General features: G+C 44.0%; 1 protein-coding gene across 1 annotated transcript in view; it reads left to right on the forward strand.

Annotated features, from left to right (window-relative positions):
* ZNF507 (zinc finger protein 507) overlaps positions 1 to 15311 on the forward strand; it is a 16333-nt gene extending 1022 nt beyond the window's left edge. Inside the window, exons 1-5 of the mRNA XM_077451590.1 lie at positions 1 to 883; positions 3204 to 3321; positions 10304 to 10418; positions 12324 to 12458; positions 14389 to 15311. The exon at positions 1 to 883 is cut by the window's left edge and continues 1022 nt beyond it. Coding sequence (XP_077307716.1) covers positions 1 to 883; positions 3204 to 3321; positions 10304 to 10418; positions 12324 to 12458; positions 14389 to 14701 — 1564 coding nt within the window. The 3' untranslated portion in view covers positions 14702 to 15311. The remainder of the gene's footprint in view (positions 884 to 3203; positions 3322 to 10303; positions 10419 to 12323; positions 12459 to 14388) is intronic.
* Positions 15312 to 25162: the final 9851 nt, after the last annotated feature.

Consider the following 25162-nt stretch of genomic DNA (forward strand, 5'->3'; position numbering starts at 1 on the left):
CTGTAGCCAAAACACAAAGGGCCACGTGAATGTTATTGTAGAACGCCTGCCAAGTGCCGAGGAAAACGGTTCACCCAAACCTTTTCTGTTAAATGCAGACGCTGAAGTCAAAAAGAAACTTGATTCCCACCTCGGTGCGCCTGTCGAGCTTGAAAACGTGGTAGAAAGCGAAGAAATTATTATCGGGTGGAGTAACCCCGGGAAGAACGGCTCGGACTTTGGAGTGTCTGATGAGAATTCACCTCCAGTCCGGAGGAGGACAAACTCGGAGTGTTTGAGGCTTCATTCGTTGGCTGCTGAGGCACTGGTGACCATGCCTATCCAAATCGTGGAATGTCCCAAATCCAGCCTACGGCTTATCCACGATCCGGATCCCGTTGATCCAGACACCGGGCAGGGAGACGGCGACCAGATCCACGGCACTTGTCCCAAGGTGGAATCCTCCAAGGTCCCCGAGGAGCTAAACCAGAAAAGTGAGCTGACTCAGACCCCAATGAAAGCGGGGATCAGCACGTCTTTACTGAAAGTGATTGAGAAACTAAGGGAAAGGACTGATCAGAATGCCACAGATGACGACATTCTGAAAGAGCTGCAGGACAATGCCCAGAGCGAGAACGCCAGCGACCTCGGCTCCGGCAGTGGCCTTGTGGAGTACCTACCTCGCGCTGAACGCCCTTACCGATGCCGCCTGTGCCATTACACCAGTGACAATAAAGGTTACATAAAGCAGCACTTGCGTGTTCATCGGCAGAGACAGCCCTACCAGTGCCCGATTTGCGACCACATAGCAGAAAACAGCGGCGACCTGGAGAACCACATGATCAACCATTGCAAGGCGATCAAATACGAGTGCAAGAATTGTAATGAATCCTTTTATTACAAGGTAGATCTCTTTTTGTGGCGACTACTCGCCCTGGGGTGCTTTTTAAAGTAAATAAATGGTATGTGGTTTTTAAGATATCCAGTATATGTCAAAATAAAGCGGGAGTCCGCCGTTTTTTTTTTTTTTTTAAAAGCCAGCAGCTACAAATACTGCAGCTGCTGACTTTTAAAATAGTGACACTTACCCGCCCAGCGCGCCCGCGATGTCGTCACCCGAAGCCGATCTCTCGATCGTCTCTCGGGTGCTGCCGCCGCCATCTTGGGTATGGGAATCAGGAAGTGGAGCCTTTCGGCTTCATTTCCCGGTTCCCTACTGCGCATGCGCGAGTCGCGCTGCGCAATAAGGATGATCCCCGCTGTCTCTGGGATCCGTGTGTTTCCCAGCAGGCAACGGGGGACTTTCGGAAAGGGGCGTAGATTCTGCGGAAAGGGGCGTACCTTCTGCAGAATCTATGCCGGAAGTGGGTGCAGATACCTGTACTGTACAGGTACCTGCACCCTCCTCCCCCCTGAAAGGTGCCAATTGTAGCGATGGAGGGGGGGGGATTCCAATGAGCGGAATGTCCACTTTAGGGTGGACCTCCGCTATAAAGAAAGTCCAACATTTGGGTTTGCCCTTTCCTCTATGGCTGCTTTCACACTGAGGCGTCGGCAGTGTGACGGTGCTTTACCATAGTTTTTGTGGAGGTTTTTCTGCCGCTAGCAGGGCGATTTTAACCCCTGCTAGCGGTCGAAAAAGGGTGAAAATTACGCACAAGCGTGTGTATACATATACATGCTGCTTGCAGGAGTGTTTTTTTTTTTTTTTTTTTTTTACGTCCTGCCAGCGCATCGCCTCAGTGTGAAAGCACTCGGGCTTTCACGCTGAGACTGCAGGGGGAGCCATTTTTCAGGCTCTTTACCTGGTTTTGCCCAGACTGGTGCTCCTCTTTTAAAGCCTGAAAGAACAGGGGAAAGCACATCGGCATAGTGTAGCAATCTTCTTCATTTATGATTGTAAAACACACACGGGGCAGCTTGTGTGCCTGTGAACAACTGCGATATGAGCTGTCATTGGACAGCTCGGATCAGGCAGGTTATGATGCACAGAGTCATGTTGTACCTTTTTTTGTGATCCCTGGAAAACTGAACACGGCCAGCACAAGTGTAAATGCCAGCAGTGTGCAAACATTTTTCCCATACGCAAATGACGAAGTTCCCCGTCCGTCGTCAGTAGACTGAATGATTGTAAACACAGCAGGAAGGAGGATCGGCAGATTGGAGGTGGGGGAGTGCCCCTGACCACCAATTCAATTATTATTTTTATTTATTATTATTATTATTATTACTATTGTTGTTATCACAGCTGATCACGGATGTAAACGGAAGTTGGTTATTGGCATTCCTTTCCTCATGCAGACAGCTGGAGGAGAAGAGAGACGATAACCAGCTTCTCCAAAAGGGACATGTACATTGATTATCGGTGTCCTGATTATCTGTGCAAACCCAACAGTGCCCATCTGTGCCACCTCCTTGGAGCACATCAGTGAAGGAGAACAATTACCTTTTTTGAAAATTTTTATACCAAACTATGAAATTCTTTTTTTTTATTTTTTTTTTTTTTTTTTTTTCAGTCTTGATCTGTTTATTTTAGCAAAAAATAAAAAAAAACAGTGGTAATTTAATACCACCAAAAGAAAGTTCTATTTGTATGGGAGTAAAAAAAAGATAAAAATGTCATACGAGTACAGCGTTGCATGACCACCGCAATTGTCATTCAAAGTGTGACAGCTCCGAAAGATGAAAATTTGGCCTGGGCAGGAAGGAGGGTAAAAGTGCTCGGTAGGCACGTGGTTAATGAGCCTTGTGTTCCCTAGGGGCGTGGATACATGGCTGTAACATTCAACATGCTACATCTATGTATGTAACATGTTGAATGTTACAGCTAGCAGGTAGCCGTCTCCTGTATATTTTTAACCACTTAAGTCCCGGACCATTTGGCTGGCCAAAGACCAGACCACTTTTTTGCGATTCTGCACTAAGTCGCTTTAACTGACAATTGCGTGCGACGTGGCTCCCAAACAAAATTGACGTCCTTTTATCCCCACAAATAGAGTTTTCTTTTAGAGGTATTTGATCGCCTCTGCGGTTTTTATTTTTTGCACTATAAACAAAAAAAGAGCGACAATTTTGAAAAAAAAAACGCATTATTTTTTACTTTTTGCTATAATATCCCCAAAAATATATAAACGTTTTTTTCCTCATTTTAGGCCGTTACGTATTCTTCTACTTATTTTTGGTAATGCTAATTAAATGTAACCTTCTTTTTTTTTTTTTTGCAGAGCCAGTTGAGGACTCATGAGAGGGAGCACCGGAAACTTCTAGACTCCGGATCTTCTGCCGGTGACGACACACAGCTCTGCACAGAGGAGACAGAAGAGAGCTATTCCCTGGAAGGTGGTATGTTATCTGAATTATTTAACCAAAAGAGTTTTATTATCCATAGCAGACATTATTACCACTGTGAAACCAAGTTGGCCTGAAGCTATAATAAAATTAATTGGTTCGGCTTCTAAGTGGTTGTAAATCTCAGACATAAAATATGAACAAAGCACATCCCTCTTTAGTGTGTACTTGTCTCATTCCAGAGCACAAAGGGCTCTTTCACACGGACGATCCGTTCAGGTCCACCTGTCAGTTTTTTTTAGGCGGACCTGAACGGATGCTCCATAGACCTCTATGGAGCGTCGGATGTCAGCGGTGACATGTCTGCTGACATCCGACCCGCTCCGATCCGAAAGTGCGACGGAGGAAAAAACCTACTGTTCCATCCGTGATCGGATTGGGTGATGACGGACACTGCGGTCCATCGTCGTCTGATCTCCCATAGGGGAGAGCGGCACTCTGACAGGTCCGTCCCTGCGCAGTGTGCAGAGACGGACCTGTCCTCTTCCTGCTCAGCGAGGATTGACTGAGCGATCACCCGCCGAGCAAGCGGATTTTCACGGGGCGGATCATCACGGATCCGTCCCGTGTGAAAGTGCCCTAAGTGTCATTTCTGTCTGCTGCCTCCTTCCTCTGCTATCAGCATGAATCACTTACATCAGGGATCTGCAATTAGCAGACCTCCAGCTGTTGCAAAACTACAAGTCCCATCATGCCTCTGCCTCTGGGTGTCATGCTTGTGGCTGTCAGTCTTGCTATGCCTCATGGGACTTGTAGTTCTGCAACAGCTGGAGGTCCACTAATTGCATATCCCTGACTTACAAAAAAAAGACAGCAGTCCATCCATTTCAACCTGTGTTGGTGTACTCGTGTGTGTCAGTGTCTATCATTATTTCCCACATCCCCGTATGTTGCGTTCTTTAAGAGATACATCCAAGAGTCTTTTAAAAAATTTCCATACTCCCCGCTGACGCCACCAATTGTGGAAGAGAGTTCCACATCCTTATTGCCCTGACAGTGAAACCCCCCCCCCCGTGCAGTTTAAGGGTAAACCACTTCTCCTCCACTCTCAGTGTGTGTGTGTGTGTGTGTGTGTGTGTGTGTGTGTGTGTGTAAAACGATGGTGGGAGGGAGCTCCAGCACACAGCCTGTGATTGACACACCATGTTGGCAAAAAATAAAAGATTTGATTTCAAGTATGCTGTATATTTGTATGACAATTTAAAACAGTTTATTGATATTAATTATTTTATTTTTACTCTGTATTCCAAAGGCTGTTTTATTTTTTTTTATTTATTTTTTATTTTTTTTGAACATGTGACCAGCAGCAGAGGACTAGAGGCTCCTCCTGCTTATGTTTCCCTGCAGACAGGCTGGGAAAGAGCTGGGTCATGTGACAGCTCTGTATATCGTTTAGGAATAAGGTACTTAGATTATATTTATTTTAATATAATAAAAAAAAAATGACATCATACAGAAACAGAGAGACAATGTAAAACTGTGTGTTTTAGTATTGCCTTTAAGGTCGGAAAGACTTCCCCTTTTCACCCGCCTTTACAACTATTTCTCTCTGTAGCGATTGAATGTATCCTGATAAGTATTTTTATTTATTTTTTTCTCCCTCCTATGCACTTTTTAGCCTTGTATTCATCTGGTGAACATATTGTTCAGAAGTGGTCCATTCCCACTGGGGGTGACACTGTGTCCCCCATAACCAGAAGCTTACTATTCAGTCAGGGGATTCACCTGTCTTCAAGGACCCAACCTGGAAGACTTTTCTATAGCTCTGCTCTCTGACGGGTCCTGCCCTTCACCCAATCCTGGCTTTGGCTTTACATTCTTAAACCACATCTGGTTAAAATCCCATGAACGGGATCTAGTTATTCCTGCGGTTGATCACTTGCTTATTGAGGCTCGGTTCACACTACTGTGCCAGTCTATTTGCTGGCGACTTGATGCGACTTGAGTACTACTCTGATGTGACTTTGAAGTGCGGGAGGGGCTACACCGCAGGGATTGCCTGGGTAATCTTCCTGTAATGTCGGATCCAAATAACATCAATATAGATGAAGAACTGATTTGGAGGCGACTTCCATTAAAGTCTTTGGGCACAAGTCCGATAGACGTCGCCTTGAAGTAGTACAGGAACCTTCTCTAAAGCGATTTCAGCAGTGCTAATTAACAGCTTGCCAACCGCCGCACACAGATGTACATCGGCAGAATGGCACAGGCAGGCAAATGGGCGTAGAGGTACGTCTCTTTAAATTGGTCACCTTTCGTATGCCGCACGAGCGTGCCCGTGGGTCCTGGGAACGCGGTGTTCGCCGGCGGCCCACGATTGTGGTGTGGTGAGGTAGAATGGGGAGATGCTAGGGCTGGTGAAAAAAAATCGATTTTAAATCTTGAATCGAGTTGAGAGGTCAAATCGATTCAAAACTTAAAGCGGGGTTCCACCCTAAAGTGGAACTTCCGCTGATCGGAACCCCCCCCCCGGTGTCACAATTGGCACCTTTCAGGGTATTTACACCCACTTCCGGGCATAGACTCCCGTGGGAGTCTATGCCTCTTCCTGTCCTGCCGCGCTCTCTGCTGGGAAACACACGGGTCCCAGAGACAGCGCGGACAATTCCTATTGCGCTGTGCGACTTGCGCATGCGCAGTAGGGAACCGGGAAGTGAAGCCGATTCGCTTCACTTCCTGATTCCCTCACCTAGAATGGTGGCGGCAGCAGCAGCTGAGAGCCGAGCGATCGATCGGCCTCGGCTGCCGGCATCGCTGGACCCCCGGGACAGGTGAGTGTCCATTTATTAAAAGTCAGCAGCTGTAGTATCTATAGCTGCTGGCTTTTAATATTTTTTTCCCCCAGTACAGTCCCGCTTTAAGCAAATCGATTTTTATTTTTAGATTTTTTAAATTTTATTTTTTTCACCACCGTGCCGGTCCTGAGGAGCTGCGCGCAGGAGTTTTTAGGCGAGGCTGCGGCTTCGGCCTAGTCCACGAAGCCGGACACCGTGGACTAGGCTGACGCCACTGCCTCGCCTTAAAACTCCTGCCCGCAGCTCCTCAGGACCGGCGCGATGTCCATAAAAAAAAAAAGAAAAAAACTTGATTCAAATCAAATTTTTTTTTTTTTTTTTTAAATCGCTGATATATATATATTTTCTTTTATTATTATTTTTTTTTTTTTATTTATTTTTTTACAAAATCGTCCAGCTCTAGGAGATGCCTATGTAAACAAGGCATTTCCCCGTTCTGCCTTGTGCCATGACAGTTCACTGGTCCCTGTCATCGGGAGCAGTGATTGCTGTCTTGTCCTAGGTAGCCCCCCCCCGCTGTTAGAATCACTCTCTAGGACATGCTTAACCCCTTGATCCCCCCCTAGTGTTTAACCCCTTCCCTGCCAGTGTCATTTACACAGTAATCGGTGCATTTTTATAGCGCTGATCGCTGACAATGGTCCCAAAATAGTGTCAAAAGTGTCCGATATGTCCGCCATAATGTCGCAGTCACGATAAAAAATCGCAGATCGCCGCCATTACCAATAAAAAAAAAATTATAATAATGCCATAAAACGATCCCCTATTTTGTAGACATAATTTTTTTGCGCAAACCAATCAATATACCAGCCTTTCTCAACCTTTTCAACACAGAGGAACCCTTGAAATAGTTCTCTGGTCTCGAGGAACCCCCTGCTAAAAATGAGAAATCTACAACTCATGATACATTAGTGTGATGGTCAGTGGGAAGAATGGTCCTTACACTTGTGGTCATTGGGAAGAATTACCTCCTTACAGATAGCTGAAAAGATCAATGGTGTCGGTGGGAACTTATCCGAGAGGCAGAAATGGCTCAATGCTGAAGGAACCCCTAGCAACCTCTGGAGGAACCCTAGTTGAGAATTGCTGCAATATATGTTTATTGCGATTTTGCCAAAAATATGTAGAAGAATACATATCAGCCTAAACTGAGTGAAAAAAAATATATATTTTTTTAAATATATTTTTGGGGGGATATTATAGCAAAAAGTAAAAACTATTGCTTTTTTTTTTCAAAATTGTTGCTCTTTTTTTGTTTATAGCACAAAAAAAGCGCAAATACCACCAAAAGAAAGCTCTATTTGTGGGGGGAAAAAAGTACGTCAAATTTGTTTGGGTGCAACGTCGCATGACCGGGCAACTGTCAGTTAAAGTGACGCAGCGCCGAATCGCAAAAAGTGCTCTGGTCAGGAAGGGGGTAAAATCTTCTGGGGCTGAATTGGTTAAGAGATGTATGGATATGTTTTTTTATTTTTTTAAGAATCATACTTGCCTAGGTGGATGCAGCATTGGTCCGATAATGCATCTGTCCCCCGGGGCCTCTACACCATTGATATGCAATTAGCGGACCTCCAGCTGTTGCTAAACTACAAGTCCCATCATGCCTCTGCCTCTGACTGACATGCTTGTGGCTCTAAGTCTTGCTAGGCCTCATGGGAATTGTAGTTCTGCAACAGCTGGAGGTCCGCTAATTGCATATCCCTGCTCTACACTGAGAACCAAGAGATCGAACGCCATCAATCGCTCGATTCTCTGGGCTCCCTGAGCAGAGAGTTGCTGACTGTTAATCACCAGTCTCTGCTCCATTGTCACGATCTTTCCTGAGCCTGAATCGGCTGATGTCAGCCGACAGCGAGCTTCAGCCCACTGTCTGCTGAAAACGGGTCAAAGGATCTGAAGTTTTATTACCTAGATGGGTACATTGTCTAGATCAGTGATCGTTACCTTGTGATCTGCTCATCAGCTTTCCTTATCATTGGTGTATTTTATGTGCACCCCATGACCATTCCTCTTCTTCCAGTGTGGCCCAGGAAGGCCAAAAGGTTAGACACCCTTGATCGATCTAGCAGAAGCAGTGGATACTCTGGCTTTATAGGCTCAGTATACCCTGATGTGTGCCTTTTTTATTTATTTATTTTCCCCCCTGAAACTTCTTCCTTGTTTAATATTAATATCAATATGGAGGGCTTTCCAGTAGTTTTAATTGCTCCAGCCTGATGTGGTAAGACTCCTGGAAGACCTTCCATGGGTGTTGCCAGGTCATCTGGATCTTCTGTCTGTCCCAAGGACAATCCTGATTCACGGTCAAAGTAATGGCATGGCTATCAAGGCCAGATTCTGCGGGACAGAGGCATCTGGGTCTGTGATTCTTAAGATGCTGAAAGCCAAGAAGTCTACTTCCTACAAGGTCTATATATCCGGACATGGAAGACACAATTCACTTGGTGTAAGTCTCGGGGATTCCACCCCAGGAGTTTCAACAAGGGAAAAAATCCTCTCCTTCCTACAGCTGGGTCTAGACCAATGTAGCGCCCCCAATTATTCCCCTGTGACTCCGTGGGATCTGGATTTTGTTCTCCCAGTGCTCCAAAAAACAGCCGATTGAACCCATAAGAGACAATCCTCTCTACTCACAAGACCCACAAGGTGAATCCTCCACCTCTGTGAGGCACGTGTACTGAGCTACCAAATATAAGGGAATCCTGCCTCCAATCCAAAAAAGTAGCACTCGCCGACTTAATTGCGGGGAGTGTAATCAAAAAATATATATTACCCAAAGAAAAAAAAAGAAAAAAGCATATGATACTAACACGCACCCTAAAGAGTTAAACTACATATATTTATTGGCTATAAACAGCAAAAGATACAAAAAGCATAATCAACAATACCCCTTAATCCCTAATATAAACCCTTTATAAAGTCCCTATACAAAAAGATATTTAATACTTTACCAATTCCCCAAAACCCATACCTCTACAAAAGTATATGTAAAAACATTCCTCCCCTCAATAGAGAGGGGTATGGTGATGCAGTGGATGACTCCCTCCCTCCCTCCCCTAATATATGGCACCCCCTATCTTACACCTATAAATACCCCCAGCCACCTAAGGTGAGGGCTAACCTGAACAATTTGTAGAAGTAAGTACGTGTACTGAGCTACCTGCCTTTGCCTGCATGGAACCGATCTGGTTTTGCATAGGGATATGGTGGTCTTCAGGTTTAAGATTTCCTTTTTGCCCAAAGTAGTTACAGCTTTTTTTTTTTTTTCAACTCAACCAGGAAGTTGTTTTTCCATCCTTCTGTCTGACTCCAGTTTGCCAAAGGGAAATTTCTTTACATTGTCTGGCTGTGGTTTGTGAGTCTTTCAGCCAACTAGGACTAACTCGCCTTTTTGTCATGCCTGATGGACCCCATAAGGGTACCTCCATGTCTAGGTGGCTTGGGCAACATAGCGTCTAAGCCTATGGTCTCAACGATTGGGTTCTACCCTTTTTCCTTCAAGGAATGTTCTAATAGAGTTGAATGCTTCTTGGGCTTTTCACCAATGGACAACTATTTCTGAGATTGGCACGGCTGCTTCCTAATCTTCTGTTCTCACATTATTGAAGTTCTACCAGGTGGATATTTCAGCCTCATCCGATGCTAGGTTTTGGTTAGGGCTAGGTTTTGGCCAAGGACTTTCAGGTGGCTATTTAAGCCGAAGTCTGTACCCAGTTCTCTTTTGGTTTTTCTTGGGCATGTCATTTGTGTTTTGTATTGCCCGTCCCTCAATTGGACCGCTTTTGAACAAGTTCCTGTGTCCAAAAAATGAAAGAGAAATTTTAGGATTTTTGTACTTGCTGTGAAATCCTTTTCTTGGAGTCCATTGAGGGACACCGGTCACACCCCTCTCATCATGCTCTTGGTACTGCTTTTGCAACAAAACAGAGGCTTGCTGGTAGCAGGGTTTTTTTGTTTGCCGTTGTCCAATCCTCCTGTAGGGGGCAGTATAACCTGGAGGTTAGGGTGTGTCTCTTAATTGACTCCAAGAAAAGGTTTTTTACAGCAAGTATAAAGAATCGGCTATTTCAGGCTTTTTTGTTTTTAACAATATAGCTGCAAACATTTTGTTGTACACATAATTATATCACTGGAAACGGAGGAATCTTCTCTCCCTGACTCTCTTTTCTTTGTAACTCCAGGTAACAAATCCAGCATGTCAAAGGTATATCGGTGCGACGTGTGCAGCTACACCAGTCCTACATACGTTGGTGTTCGCAATCACATAAGAATTCATACTTCTGATAAGCCTTATAGGTATGTGACCGTCTTGTTGCATTTTCTAATTACATTTACCTCTTGAGGTTTTAACCAAAGCAACCTCTGTACTCCTGATGTGATGAAACTACAAATCCCATCATGCCTGCTTCTGGTATTCATGCCTCTGGCGGTCAGTCTTGCAATGCCTCATGGGACTTGTAGTTCCACAACCATTAAAATTCCCAGGTTGGCTACCCCTGCATTAGAGAACCCAATCACTAAAATCCATAAGCTTTAAAGTGGTTCTAAAGGCCCAAAGTTTTTACCTTCATGCGTTCTATGGTAGAAAACCTCTGTGCAGCAGCCCCATCACGATGTGCGCTAGAGTCTTGGCTTTTCCTCATTGGCTAAGACAGCAGTGGGAGCCACTGGCTTCTGCTGCTATCAATCACTGCCAATGAGAAGAGAGGGGGGCAGGGCCGAGCTGCGGCTCTGTGTCCTGAATAGACATGCAGAGCAGTGGCTCAGGAGTCCCCGCCAGCAGCGGTTTCCTCTGGGTTCACTTGGCAAGAGGGAGGGGCCTGGAGCTCCGGCAGGGAACATGATAAGAGGAGGATCGGAGCTGTTCTGTGCAAAACCATTACACAGTGCAGGTAAGTATAATATCTATCTTTTATTTTTTATTTTTTTACCACTTGTTGCCAAATCAAGTACCTGTATGTTACGTTTTTTTAGAGCAGACGGTCGGCTTTCTTGTGATAACAATCGATGCAGCTAAGCAGCCGCTCAAGTGCAAAGGTGCGATTTTTGGTCTTAAAGATCCCAGATCCCTCCATAAGAATACCTGTCCCATGCCTATTACTGTTACAAGGATGTTTGCATTCCTTGCAACAGCAATAAAAGTGATCCAAAAAAAAAAAAAAAACAACAAATCAAAGCAGCAGTGTAAAAATAATCAAAATGAATAATGAAAAATTTTTTAATTGCCCCCGTTTTCCTCATCCTCGTGCTAGTGCGCAAGGCGAATGCATGTTTCAGTCCTGAACGGACGCAAACTGCAATCGTCCCTTACGTGAGGTGTCACCACGAACGTCGGGTCATGGGCAGTAATTCTAGCAATATCCCTCCTCTATATATCTAAAGTGGTAATCTGTAAAGGCTTTTAAAGCGGAGTTCCGCCATTTTTTTTTTTTTTTTAAAGCCAGCAGCTACAAATACTGCAGCTGCTGACTTTTAAAATAAGGACACTTACCCGCCCAGCGCGCCCGTGATGTCGGCACCCGAAGCTGATCTCTCGATCGTCTCTCGGGTGCTGCCGCCGCCGCCATCTTAGGTATGGGAATCAGGAAGTGGAGCCTTGCGGCTTCATTTCCCGGTTGCCTACTGCGCATGCACGAGTCACGCTGCGCAATAAGGATGGCCCCCGCTGTCTCTGGGATCCGTGTGTTTCCCAGCAGACAGCGGGGGACCTTCGGGAAGGGGCGTAGATTCTGCAGAAAGGGGGCGTATATTCTGCAGATATCTATGCCGGAAGTGGGTGCAGATACCTGTACTGTACAGGTACCTGCACCCCCCTCCCCCCTGAAAGGTGCCAATTGTGGCACCGGAGGGGGGGGAGGATTCCAATGAGCGGAAGCTCCACTTTAGGGTGGAACTCCGCTTTAAAGCTTCTCCTATGGATAGTAATATTTTTGTTACTGTTGCGCGGGCATACAAAATTTTAAAGTGTGACATGTTTTGTATCTATTTACTTGGCATGACATCATCTTTTATATTTTGCAAAAAAAATATGTTTTCTGTGTTTGTTTGTTTTTTTGCATGTAAAATTAAAAAAAGTGTACTTTTAAAAAATGTTTCCCAAAACTGCGTTTAAAAAAACTTCTGCGCAAATACCGTGTGACATAAATTGCAAAACCCACCAATTTTATTATTAATATTATTTAATTTTTTGCATATTGGCAGGTGTTCGCTGTGTGGTTATGTTTGCAGTCACCCTCCATCCCTAAAATCGCACATGTGGAAGCATGCCAGTGATCAGAATTACAACTATGAACAAGTAAACAAAGCCATCAACGAGGCAATGTCACAGAGCACTCGGTATGTAACAAGACTGGAGGTAAACTGCAGTTTGGTCATGGTAATGTCAAAACTTGAAATCTGTTACTTAGTACAGATTAAAGGGATGTTCCAGCGGAATGTATTATTATTTTTTTTTTAAAGTCAGCAGGTACAAACACGTCCCTTGTATCGTGTCCCGGCGCTGCCATCCTCACTAAGGGAAACAGGCAGTGGAGCCTTGCGGCTTCACTGCCGGTTTCCTATTGCGCATGCGCAAGTCGCGCTGCACTTTGTGAATGAGGCGCGCTGTGTTCTGGGACACGCACATTTCCCCGAACACACCGCGCCCCATTCCCCAGAAGACAACGCAAGGAGGAGAGAAGACTGAAGATCACCACAAAGTAGAAAGAGGCAGATTAGGAAGGCTGCCTAGCAACAGGGGTTTCTTGTAAGTTAAAAAAAGATATATATATTTTTTTCAAATGTTTTTTATTTTTTTTATTTTTTTAATATTAATAAAAAATTTTTTTTTTTTTTTTTTTTTGGTGGCCTTCCACTTTAAGGCTCCATGCACACTGGGCTTAAAAAAAAAGTCTGTTTTCTCTTTGTACAAAAAATTCTCTATATAAGCGTTTTTTTTTTTTACTCCAAAGTCTAGACGAGTTTAAAAGTTTTTTTTTTACGTTTTTTTTTTTCTTTTTCTGCCGGTGAGCGCCAATCAGAAGCGCGACCCAGAAGGGGTTTTTTTTTTTTTCTTTTAAACGTTGAGACCAAAATATGCTTGTAATCGTCCTAATGTACATGGACACGTAGGATGATAACATTCAGATATCTGGAGGATGGTTGCAGCTGCAGGCATCATCCAGATATTTTTTTCAGCCGGCGGTTCCCTGCACTGTAAGAACAGTAGTTTGAGCTTTATGGAAAATGTAGTTCCAAAACATCTGGGGGATGCCAAGGTTCGCCATCACTGCTCTATGACCTTTGGAGGCCGGGTGCGACGTTCTGTGGTCACATTCGACCCTGGAAGTTGTAAATACTGCTGTGTATTCGACTGGAAAGCCGAGATTGTTTGTGTTTTTTTTTTTTTTTTTGATCTCTGGCTTTCCAGCCTAGAGTTGAGGTGTGGGAACTTATAGACCACAAATCTCTCCATAAAGAGGACCTGTCATGCCCTATTCCTATTACAAGGGATGTTTACATTCCTTTGTAATAGGAATAAAAGTGATAAAAAAAGAAAAAAAATGTAAAGGGAAAGTGTAAAAATACAATACATTTATTTTTTAAAGCATCCCCACGTGATCAGTGACTGATAGCGGGACTGCGATATTGCGGTGGACAAACTGACACTTTGTGGGTGTTTTCATTTCTTTTTCAGGCTTCTGAAGGAAAAGTACAGCCAAAAGAGCTTTGACTTTTGGCTTTACTTCTCCTGTGGATCACAGGAGTGTAGTCCATTCTGCACTCCTGATAACCATTTTCAGCAGACAGCGGGCTGAAGCCCGCTGTCAGCTGTCACAGAGCTGGGCAAGATTGCGACAATGAATTTTGGGGATCCGCCCACATGCCTGGACCGCTGAGAGGCTGAGCCGGCTGCTCCTGCTCCCTTCACAGCCCAGTGCTCCAGTGAGTGAGTGTGTGTGGGGGGGGGGGGGGGGGGGGCACAGAGCAGACAGTGGTGACTGAAAAGTCTCCAGCTCTCTACTCAGGGAGCCCAGAGAACGGAGTAACCAGCAGTGTTTGATCGCTCTGATCTCAGTCTTAGAACCAGTCGGGAACAAATGCTGCATCTACCTAGGTAAGAAGAATTAAGAAAAAATAAAAACCATACTTCTTTTACCTTCTGTCTCTTGATTAGACTTAGAAATGACCATGTGATTAGAGACTTTATACACAGGCTGTTACATATATGATTGCTCTGATTTTTTTTTTTTAATGGAATATATATATATATATATATATATTTTAGGCTTCAAGACCCTTTGAAAAAGCAGACAACGGAAGACTCCTCCCCAGCAGCAGACAGCGACCCTCCCAGTTCTGCGAGTCGTCCAGCGGCAGAAACAAGTTACGTCGAGAACCAAAGCGTCAGCCTGTCACAAGGCAGCTCCGAAAAACTACAAAGCCAGATGAGGCCGGGGACCGAGCTGTGCGTCCTGCTATTTTGCTGTTGCATTTGCGGGTTCGAGTCCACCAGTAAGGAACTTCTGATGGAACATATGAAAGCACACGAGGGAGAGATCATCAACATCATATTGAATAAGTCCGAATCCACATCCTAAATTTGGAGCTCCGCAATGCCGAAAAGCCTGAGATCCAGATGTCTTGTGGAGTCTGTTAACTTATTATTTTTTTCTTTAATTAAAGGGCACGCACTCTAGAAAAAAAAAGGTACCATTTGTCACAAGGAATAGATTGAGTAAGCACTTCATTTTTTTTTTTTTTTTTTTTGTCTTTTTGGCCAACCCAGATTTTATTACTTGGGGTATATCCAGGCAACAAGTAAAAGCCACTGCCATTTGATGTTTAGGAGTCATGACTTTGGTCTGTGTTTTTTTTTTTTTTTTTTTTTTTTTACCAAATCCTTCTCCGTCTGGCTCGGATGTCCTCCCCCAGTTGACTTCTGGTTAAAATCGCAGCCTCTTGTCACATGACGCCGTGCCATGTCTCCAGCTCCGATGTGCGTAGGTAATGCTTAGGGAGGGGCTTGAGCTGGAACCAGCGAGCGCACCGGTCTGTATTTTCACAGGCTTAGTTCTACGAAGTACTTACAGATTCTGCAGTTCACATGCAGATTAGGTTGGTGGTAAAAGATGAAAACTGGAGTCTTTTTGCTGCGAAGGCGTCTCCAGAGTCCATCGAAATGGAATAAATGATCGTATTTGGTTGGAACAGTTCTTTAAAATTCTCTGTTGGCCCTTTTTAAAGGTGTTTGTTTTTTTTTTTTTGTTTTTTTTGATGAGTTGGAGAGATCGCTATTTTTGTTTCCGTTATTTAAGGACGAGATGTTTGCAGGCAAAACTTGTTTGAGGGAATGAAATAATAATTTTATTTTTTTTGCTATTTTTCAGAGTAGTTTTGTAGTAGCTGAGCTTGGCGTGTAACTTTTTTTTTCTTTTCTTTTTTTTATACATTTAGAGGGTTATTGATAAATAATACAAGTGAGATATCGTAATGGAAAAACATTGAGACTTGGCACAATTTTTTTTTTTTTATTACTATAAGGCAATTCATAGAGCCACAATGTTGTGCTGGATCAGCTTTGAGCATACTGGAGCCGGGTCACTGACTTTAAGATTAAAGCTGAACTCCAGGCAATAGATGAATGCGTACATTGGGAATAGTTTTAGCTGCCTAATGATTTGTGTTTTTTTTTTTTTCCAGCCAGTCCTGAGATTTACACAGGCCTGCTACATAGTACAGTCTAAATGAGTGAGTTATTTTTCTCTGCTGCAGTTGAGTAATACAGACTGGTCACCAGATTATAATAATCGGCGGTTTGCAGTTTTGATGCACTGCAGCACAGCTGATTGGCTTATATGTTGCCCCTCTGTTTCCTAGTCTGCCCGCCAATCCACTGCTACACAGCTGATTGGCTTCTATGTTGCCCCCTCTTGTCCCAGTCTGATCGCCAAAGTACTTAAGCACAGCTGATTGGCTCCTTACGTTTCTCCTCCCTATCCCAGTCTGATTGCTGTTTTGCAGCTCAGATGCACTGCCGATTGGCTCCTAATATTGCCCCTTCCCAGTCTGATCCCTGATGCACTACAGCACAGCTGATTGGCTCCTATGTTGCCCCTCCCCATCTCTGTTGCCCCTCCCCTTATTGCTGTTTTGCAGCTCATCTGCCCTGCAGAACAGCTGATTGGCTCCTAATGTTGCCCCTCCCTTTCCCAGTCTGATCGCAGATGCACTTCAGCACAGCTGATTGGCTCATTCCTTTCCCCTTATCTGTCCCTGTCTGATCGCCAATGCACTGCAACACAGCTCATTGGCTCTTTACTCTGCCCCTCCCTGTCTCAATCTGATTGTCAATGCACTGCAACACAGCTGATTGGCTCCTTGCATTGCCCCTCCCAGTCTGATCACTCTTTTGCATTGAAGGCTTATACCAAGTCCAAATTAAATACTTAAAACTACCGTAGTAGGTAGGTAACTGAGCAAAATCCCCATAGAGAAAAAGCCAGACTGGGAGGGTCAGGACAGGGAGCCAGTCAGGTGTGCTGCATTCAATATGTCAGCAAGGGACATGCTGATAGGAAGGGAGAGCAGACTGAGCAGAGAGATGACCCTATCAGTCTTGCTTCACTATCACTGGCAGATTGCGGAGTGGAGAGCGGACACCACCATTTTCCTTCCACACCATCCCTTCTCATCCGGGGTTACGTCTGTGCCTGATTGACCTTACATTTGGTTGTGCCTGCATAGTTCCAGGTCCGAAGCTCTTTGGCACAGACCCCTCCCCCCCCCCTTTTCCCTTTCCACTCTGCTATTGTGATAATCCGGGAACAGCAGCAAAGTCATTTCTCTGCAGATTAGACCTGTAATAGAGAAAGTGACGCCATCTGCCTAGCTGTGCTGTGTGGCAGAGCTGTGTACATTTCAAAACTGAATGGACAAGAATACAAATCCTTTGGCTAGTCTAAAACCTCCTCTCTATATGCATTTCGTTTCTGTATTTGGCCATCTGCCCCGGAGTTCTGCTTTAAGCTCCAGCTTGCTGCTGTTGTGAATAGAGCACAATGGGGAAATAACAAGCAGAACGTTGTACTGATCAACATTGACTGCTGTTTGTCTTGTGCTAATAAATAGTTTTTTTTTTAGCACTATCTAGGCAGGAATAGTAAATATTTTATTTTCCTGTGGGGTCCTTTGGAAGATTCTCCGTGCATTGCTGGTGTCATTAGAAGCTTCAGTTTGCTTAATTTTTAAAGAACGTCTTTGAAGGAATGGGAAAAGCTGGATACTGTTTTAGAGAACTCCATATTCAGCCAAAAGTGCCGCAATCATTTGCTTGACCTTGCCGTGTCAATATGACTTTGCTGTCCATATAATATTTCATGTTTTGCTCATTCTAAGGTCTGCCTAAAACTTTTAGTTAAAAAAAAACAAAAACAAAACTAAAGCAAAGCCTCACTAACCTTCTATGCAGAAAAAGATCCGCTCTGTCTTTACAGTCACCCGACTGTGGTTCTGGTCTCGTTTTTCCCCTGATGTTCTATGTGAAGTGGAAAGGTCAGGGTGTGACTCGCCATAAAGTCTTTACAGCTTCCAGGTAGCCCAGAGGAGAGGTTCTGCCCCACTCAAGGCACGGCCTAGCCCTAACTGCACTGAACTCGCCCCTTTTAGCCGAACGTCTGGTGTCGCTTGAATTTTCTGCATAACCATTTGTCGCAGTGTAAGAACGTTATACTGGCGGCAAGTGGTTATGCAGAAAATTCAAGTGACGCCAGACGTTCGGCTGAAAGGCCGAGTTCAGTGCGGCTAGGGCTAGGCCATGCCTTGAGTGGGGGCAGAACCTCACTCAACCCGGAAAGAAGGCAGAAAGGATCACTAGTGAGTGCCGCACATCCATGGCGTCCTATAGTAGTAATGAGAGAGACAACCTCAGTCTGGGCTCCCGCCAGGCCACGCACCGACGCGTTTCGCTTATACTGCGACAAGGTGGCACTGCTGCGCCAGATCGTGTGCGTAGTACATTATCCAACACTTCTGGGTCTGGGGTGCGGCGACCTGCTCCTGCTGGGATTTATACACAGCGGGAGCCAATCTGGGGATACTGCAGACTCTATGTCCGCCGGCACCCATCGATGGTTGGTCAGAGTGCCAGAACGGCGATCTGCCTAGGTGAACAAGGCAGATCGCTGTTCTGTCAGTAGGGAAGGCATGGATCCTGTGTCTCTGCAAAGCAGGAATATGGGTCAATGCCTTCCCCTACTAAAAGCACCTCCCCCCCCCATAGTACACAAACACACTACCTAGGCACGTTGTTAACCCTTTGATGGCCCATGTTAACCCCTGCCCAGCCAGTGTCAGTAGTACAGTGACCGTGCATATTTTTAGCACTGATTTAGTATTAGTGTCACTGGTCCCCAAAAAGTGCCACTTGGTGTCCGATTTGTCTGCTGCAATGTTGCAGTCTCACTATAAGTCGCTGATCTCTGCCATTACTAGTAAAAAATAAAAATAAATAAATAGAAATATTCCATAGTTTGTAGATGCTATAAATTTTGCGCAAACCAATCAATATACGATGATTGGGATTTTTTTTTTTTACAAAAAATATGTAGCAGAATACATATTGACAGAAATTTATGATTTTTTTTTTCAATTTTTTTTTTTATTGGTTAGGGTTTTAGACCCCCTTCTCACTGGGGCACTTTTCAGGCGTTTTTAGCGCTAAAGATGGCGCCTCTCAAGCCACCCCAGTGTGAAAGCCGGAGTGTTTTCACACTGGGGCGGTGCGCTTGCAGGACGCAAAGGTCCTGTAATCGGCATCTTTGGGACGGTGTATATATCGCTCCCACACCGCCCTGCTCATTAGAACAAATGGCCAGCGCCTGTGAAGCGTTCCGGCAGCGCTGCAACATGGGCGCTATTGACCCTTTCTGCTGCTACTACCCGGGGTTAAAGGAGACCTGCTAGTGGCTGAAAAGCACCACTATAACAGTGGTAAATCTTTACTGCTAACGCTGGCACCGCCACAGTGTGAAAGTGCTATTTGTGGGGGGGGGGGGACATGCGTTTTATTTGGGTACAGCGTCGCACGACCACGCAGTTGTCGGTTAAAATAACGCAGTGCCGTATCGCACAAAATGGCCTGGTCAGGAAGGAGTAAACCTTCCGGAGGTCTAGTGGTTAATATCACTTTAAGCTTTGACAATAAAACCTGGAAGGAAGGCGGAAAACATCACTAGTGCCGCACATCCATGGTGTCCTATAATAGTAATGAGAGCGAGAGAGAGAGAGACAACCTCAGCCTGGGCCTGGCCACGCCCCCAACGCATTTCGCTCTGCACCCTGGAGCTTAGTCATGGGGTCATGATGATAAAACCTAGAAGCTGATTGGTTTCTATGTAGAGCTGCACCAGATCCTGTGTGCTCCAGTTTTAAGTAACTCTCCCCCATTTTCTGACTAGAAGGTCCTAACATTTTGAGTGCTGCTTTTTAGTGTAAACCTATAAACAGGTTTTATTTATTTTTTTGTTTTTGTTTTTTATATACCAACATTGATATATATATTTAATAAATTTTTTTTATTTTTTATTTTATATATTTTTTTTTCTGTGTGGGCATGTTTTGGTTGAACAGCGGAGTTCTTTCATAACAACAAGTTTTTCACGTGTGCTGTAGTGTCCGAAAAAACAAACCAGCAGTAACAATCTCATTGCAGAGCCGCGCGGTGGGAATCCGTTTCTTGGCGCTTTTGGCTGTGTATATAATTGTATTCATTATATGAATTGGTTCGGGTTGATGCCTCTCAGCGCCGGTGGATTTCCCGATTGCCGGTCCTGTAGATAAGTTTTATAATTTTTATAACTGGTTTCTGCTTTGTAATAGAAAATTGAAATGTATCTCTTGGGTAAAAGCTGCCCATCACCAGATCAGGTTTTATAATCCACCTCTTTATTTTTCATGTACATGCTAGTGGTAGCATTTTAAAGTATAACTTAAACGGGTTGTAAAGGTTCGTTTTTTTATTTTCTAAATAGGTTCCTTTAAGCTAGTGCATTGTTGGTTCACTTACCTTTTTCCTTCGATTTCCCTTCTAAATGTTTTTTTTCTTTGTCTGAATTTCTCACTTCCTGTTCCTCCTTGGTAAGCTGTTCTGGCTGACTAAACACGGCTCGAATGATGGTGTGAAGTTTACTGAGGAGAAACAGGAAGTGAGAAATTCAGACAAAGAAAAAAACATTTAGAAGGGAAATCGAAGGAAAAAGATAAGTGAACCAACAATGCACTAGCTTAAAGGAACCTATTTAGAGAATAAAAAACAAAGCTTTACAACCCCTTTTTGGCAAAACTTTTTTTATTTTTTTGTTTTGGATTGAGTGGAGAGGCATTACAACCCCTGTCAGTTTTTATTGCTGTCTGTACTGCCGTTGGGGAGATTCCCCCCCCCCTCTCTATTTGTTCTGTTTACCATGATCATTGAAAGTAAAAGAAAATCCCAAATTTTTAGTTGCCCCCCAGAAAAGTAATAGAGGGGAAATCTTCCAATGGCGACACTAGTTCTGGTGACCTGAAGGAATTCCTTTTTTTTTTTATTTGCAGGGATTTCTTCTCACTTCCTGTTTGGCTATGGGACAGGAAGTGAAGGGTAATCTCCCAATGGGACACACAGGGCAAAAACAATAAAAATAAACTGACAAGGGTTATAACCCTCCATTACTCTGCCCAACATGGGGAAAATAAATAAATAAAAAGTTTTGCGTATAGTTCTACTTTAAAGAATAAGTGCACATCAGACAAAGTACACTGATCCCTTTTTCTCCCTTTGTCCTGACCTAAGCCATCAATTCCAACCCTTCCATGAGATCAGGTAGCTACAGCCTCCTCATGCAGTGCCACATGTACTAGAGCTGCATGATTAAAGCGGGAGTCCGCCGGGAGTTCCGCCGTTTTTTTTTTTTTTTTTTTTTAAAGCCAGCAGCTACAAATACTGCAGCTGCTGACTTTTAAAATAAGGACACTTACCCGCCCAGCGCGCCCGCAATGTCGGCACCCGAAGCCGATCTCTCAATCGTCTCTCGGGTGCTGCCGCCGCCATCTTGGGTATGGGAATCAGGAAGTGGAGCCTTTCGGCTTCATTTCCCGGGTTCCCTACTGCGCATGCGCGAGTCGCGCTGCGCAATAAGGATGGTCCCCGCTGCCTCTGGGATCTGTGTGTTTCCCAGCAGGCAGCGGGGGACTTTCGGAAAGGGGCGTAGTCTACGCCCCTTTCCGCAGAGAGCTATCCCGGAAGTGGGTGCAGATACCTGTACTGTACAGGTACCTGCACCCCCTCCCCCCTGAAAGGTGCCAATTGTGGCGCCGGAGGGGGGGGGGGGATTCCAATGAGCGGAAGGTCCACTTTAGGGTGGACCTCCGCTTTAATCGTAAAAAAAATAATTGCGATCTCGATTTAAACCCCCTCGCGATCTTAATCCAGCATTTCCAGGATTCATTTAACAAGTGCAGAGCCATTCTCTGTTCACAGCTGTCAAAAAAAAGAAGAAGCCTTAAAGGGATTGTAAACACTCAAGGTTTTTCAACTTCTATGCATTCCCCTCTTCTCCCCTCCAGCCCCTACTTGCTGACACAGGGGAGCCGGATCATGTGATCCGACCGGAGCCGGCTGAAAATAGTCAGCATATACATTTTTTTTTTTTTTTTTTTTTTTTTTTACACAAGTTAGCATAAGCCTTAGGAAGAGGAAGGGAAAGGGGAACACTTATTGGGCTTGTTAGGTTTAGTCTGGAATTGTACTTTCTAAGTGTACATCTATAGAGGAGAGGGGATGGATGGCTTAGCTCAGAACAAAGCGGCAAAAGGGATAAGTGCACTTTGTTTTAACCTGCACCTATCCTTTTTTTTAAAAGTGCTTTCTTCCTATACATCTGCAGCTTTCCCTTGCTCTTGGCATAAGTAGCCTGGTTAGGGCTTGTGTGGGCAAACTTTGGGCTTGTGTTTATGGCATTACTTTGACACCAGTGTGAGGTTCTCCTAATATGGTTCATAATTCATTGACAGGGGAACTCGACCTCGTTCTGACCTGCACTTCATCTTCTTCAAGTGGGTTTTGCAGAAGACTACAAATACAGGTCCTAAAGTGGGTGCAAATCATTCTTGACAACACTTTTCCTGCTATCGTGTCTGCAGTTTTGCACCCCTGTGGAAAATCAACCACATAAGTTAAAGTCAGGTGATCGCTCAAACTTGTTTCAAGAAGCATTTAAGCTTAAAGCCAGATAAATTTGCAGATTGGTGGAAACCTCATAAAGAACTCTACCCAAAAAAAGGTATTTTTCTATGTTCAGTGGAAAGGTCAGGGGGGTGTGACTCGCCATAAAGTCTTTACAGCTTTCAAGTAACCCAGAGGAGAGGTTCTGCCCAACTCTAGGCTTGGCCTAGTCGCACCAAGCTCGGCCTTTCAGCAGAACGTCTGGTGTCGCTTGAATTTTCTACATAAACATATGGAGAATCCACCAGAGCAGTAATTTCAGAAGAAACTCTGGGCAAATTTGCGTGGAATGCATTTCCAAGGGGCTGTATTGTGGATGTTAAGGACCATACCAACTTATTGCAAGAAAAAGATTATAGCACTTCGGTAATGAACGTTCTAGTAACTTTAGCACTTACAACACTTCATCCCACAAATAAGTGAAATAAAACTTTTCTTCAATTGTGACTTCAATCCTTACAACTGGCTGAGGGCCGCAAAGAGGGCCACACACACAGCCCAACAGTTGTCCTCTATTGGAAGAATGTATGAAAAATTTACTTTTTTACCAGATGACACCAGAAGCTCTGCTGCAAAGCCGAGCTTGGTCTGCTACCGTAATGGCAGAGATGGGGAGAAAAATGTTCTTACTACAACCAAGAAAGCTGTAAATACTAGGTCTAGATAACTCCCTTTCCCACACCACTCAAAATTGGGGAGAATCAATTTTGACTTCTAGTACACAAAGAAATTAACTTTGTGCTAATGTCACAAAAAATAAATACATGGGATAAGTATAACCGATTTAGGTGTACAATGAAAACCAGAAATAAATGTAAAATTTTAACCTGCACTATACATTCAAAGGTTTGTGGACACCTGACTATCACACCTACCTATGAGAACCCCTCCTCAATTGTATTTTAGTTGTTTTCATAGAAGAGTTTTTCCGGGTTTACATCCACTTTAAGGATGAATTGGAAGGTGTTTTTTTTTTTTTTGGAGCTAGGTCTTCTCCAATATCAGAACCTGACCACAGCCCTACTGAATTCCTTCGGGGTGAATTGGAAGGCCGTTTTTAAGCTAGGTCTTCTCTTCCACAATGAGAACCTGACCACAGCCCTACTGAACTTCTTGAGGATGACTTGGAGGGCTATTTGTGCGCTAGGTCTTCTCCTCCACAATGAGAACCTGACCACAGCCCTACTGAACTTCTTGAGGATGATTTGGAGGGCTGTTTTTGAGCAAGGTCTTCTCCTCTACAATGAGAACCTGACCACAGCCCTACTGCACTCCTTCGGGGTGAATTGGAAGGACGTTTTTGAGCTAGGTCTTCTGAACCGGACCACAGCCCCACTGAACTCCTTTGGGGTGAATTGGAAGGCTGTTTTTGAGCTAGGTCTTCTCCAACATCAGAACCTGATACAGCCCTACTAAACTCCTTCGGGGTGAATTGGAAGGCTGTTTTTGAGCTAGGTCTTCTCTTCCACAATGAGAACCTGACCACAGCCCTACTGAACTTCTTGAGGATGATTTGGAGGGCTGTTTTTGACCTAGGTCTTCTCCACTACCAGATCCTGACCATCTAAATTGGAATGGCGACTGTGAGGCAAGTTTTCTCATTCAGGAAGCTCAAACTATTCCTCATGCTGGAATAAGATGTCCAACAAGCTCATGAAAGTGTGATGGTCAGGTATCCACAAACGTTTGGCCCTATAGTATACATTGCCTTATTCAAAAAGATGAAGCACAAATGACCCAGTGCAACTAATTAGAATGTTGCTTTTTGCTGGGCCGACATAAAAAAAAAAAAATAATCTTCTTGGATGTGGTTTACTCCTCTGTTTTGCTATATTTCTTTACCGCTTTGTTGAAAAAGCCTGAATGCCTATATTGTCGTTCCCAACACTGATATAGGTTACTCCTCTGCTTTGCCATCTTTCTTTACCACTTTATTGAAAGAGACTGAAGGCCCACATTGTCTTTCCCAGCTCAAGATATTACAGTATTTAGAAGTAAAATATTTAGAAGATTCATACGATGCTTTTCATAAAAATATTGCGCAGTTTGAAGTTTACAAGCTGCTCACTTGTATAGTTAACCATTTATAGTCATTATTATAATTTTTTTTTTTTTTTTTTGTGTAATCCTTTTTTTTTTTTTAAGATATATATTTTTTTAGCGTTGCGCAGGGTGTGTAGTTTTTCTTACGTATTTATTGAGTATTTATATGTCATTTCACGACTGAGTTGTCAGCGGATTCAGCTGACACATTGTATCACTGGTGCTATTTCCAAATGTATGGCTCTCAACTAGATTATGATGTAAGGGAATGGGGGTAAGTGGAGCAAAGGTACCGTAATTCAGAGAAAAGACTGTGTGAGAGAATATTGACTGCTCTGTGCAATTACTGTGGCTTTAAACCCTGTTTTGTAAGTGAAACAGTAGGGATCGGGTCTGTAGTCTCCTTAAAAAAAAATAAAAAGCTGCTTATATGAACTGAAGTAGTGGAATATGATATTCGTAGAGGTTTGATTTCTCTGGATTGATTGTCTTTTTTTGATTGTGATTTCAGACAGATGGGGGCATGGGATCGTCTTGTGTTCGTAGTATCTTAAGCCTCACTTGAGGAGTTATGCGGTGGGAATGGGCTGTTGGCCTGGTAAGAGCCTTTCTTTTCTCTGGCTGTTGGCTGCCCAGTTCATGCACATGCGTACTGGAATTTCATTATCTTGATAACCTCTTATAGATACAGAGAGTGTACACTGTGCTTACACCACAGGAAGTGTACAAAAACAAATGCTAGAAAAGAGTTAGTCGA

The sequence above is a fragment of the Lithobates pipiens genome, unplaced genomic scaffold (genome assembly GCF_037356315.1).
Source record: "Lithobates pipiens isolate NorthernLeopardFrog02 unplaced genomic scaffold, aLitPip1_a1.2 Scaffold_10, whole genome shotgun sequence".
Lineage (NCBI taxonomy): Eukaryota > Metazoa > Chordata > Amphibia > Anura > Ranidae > Lithobates > Lithobates pipiens.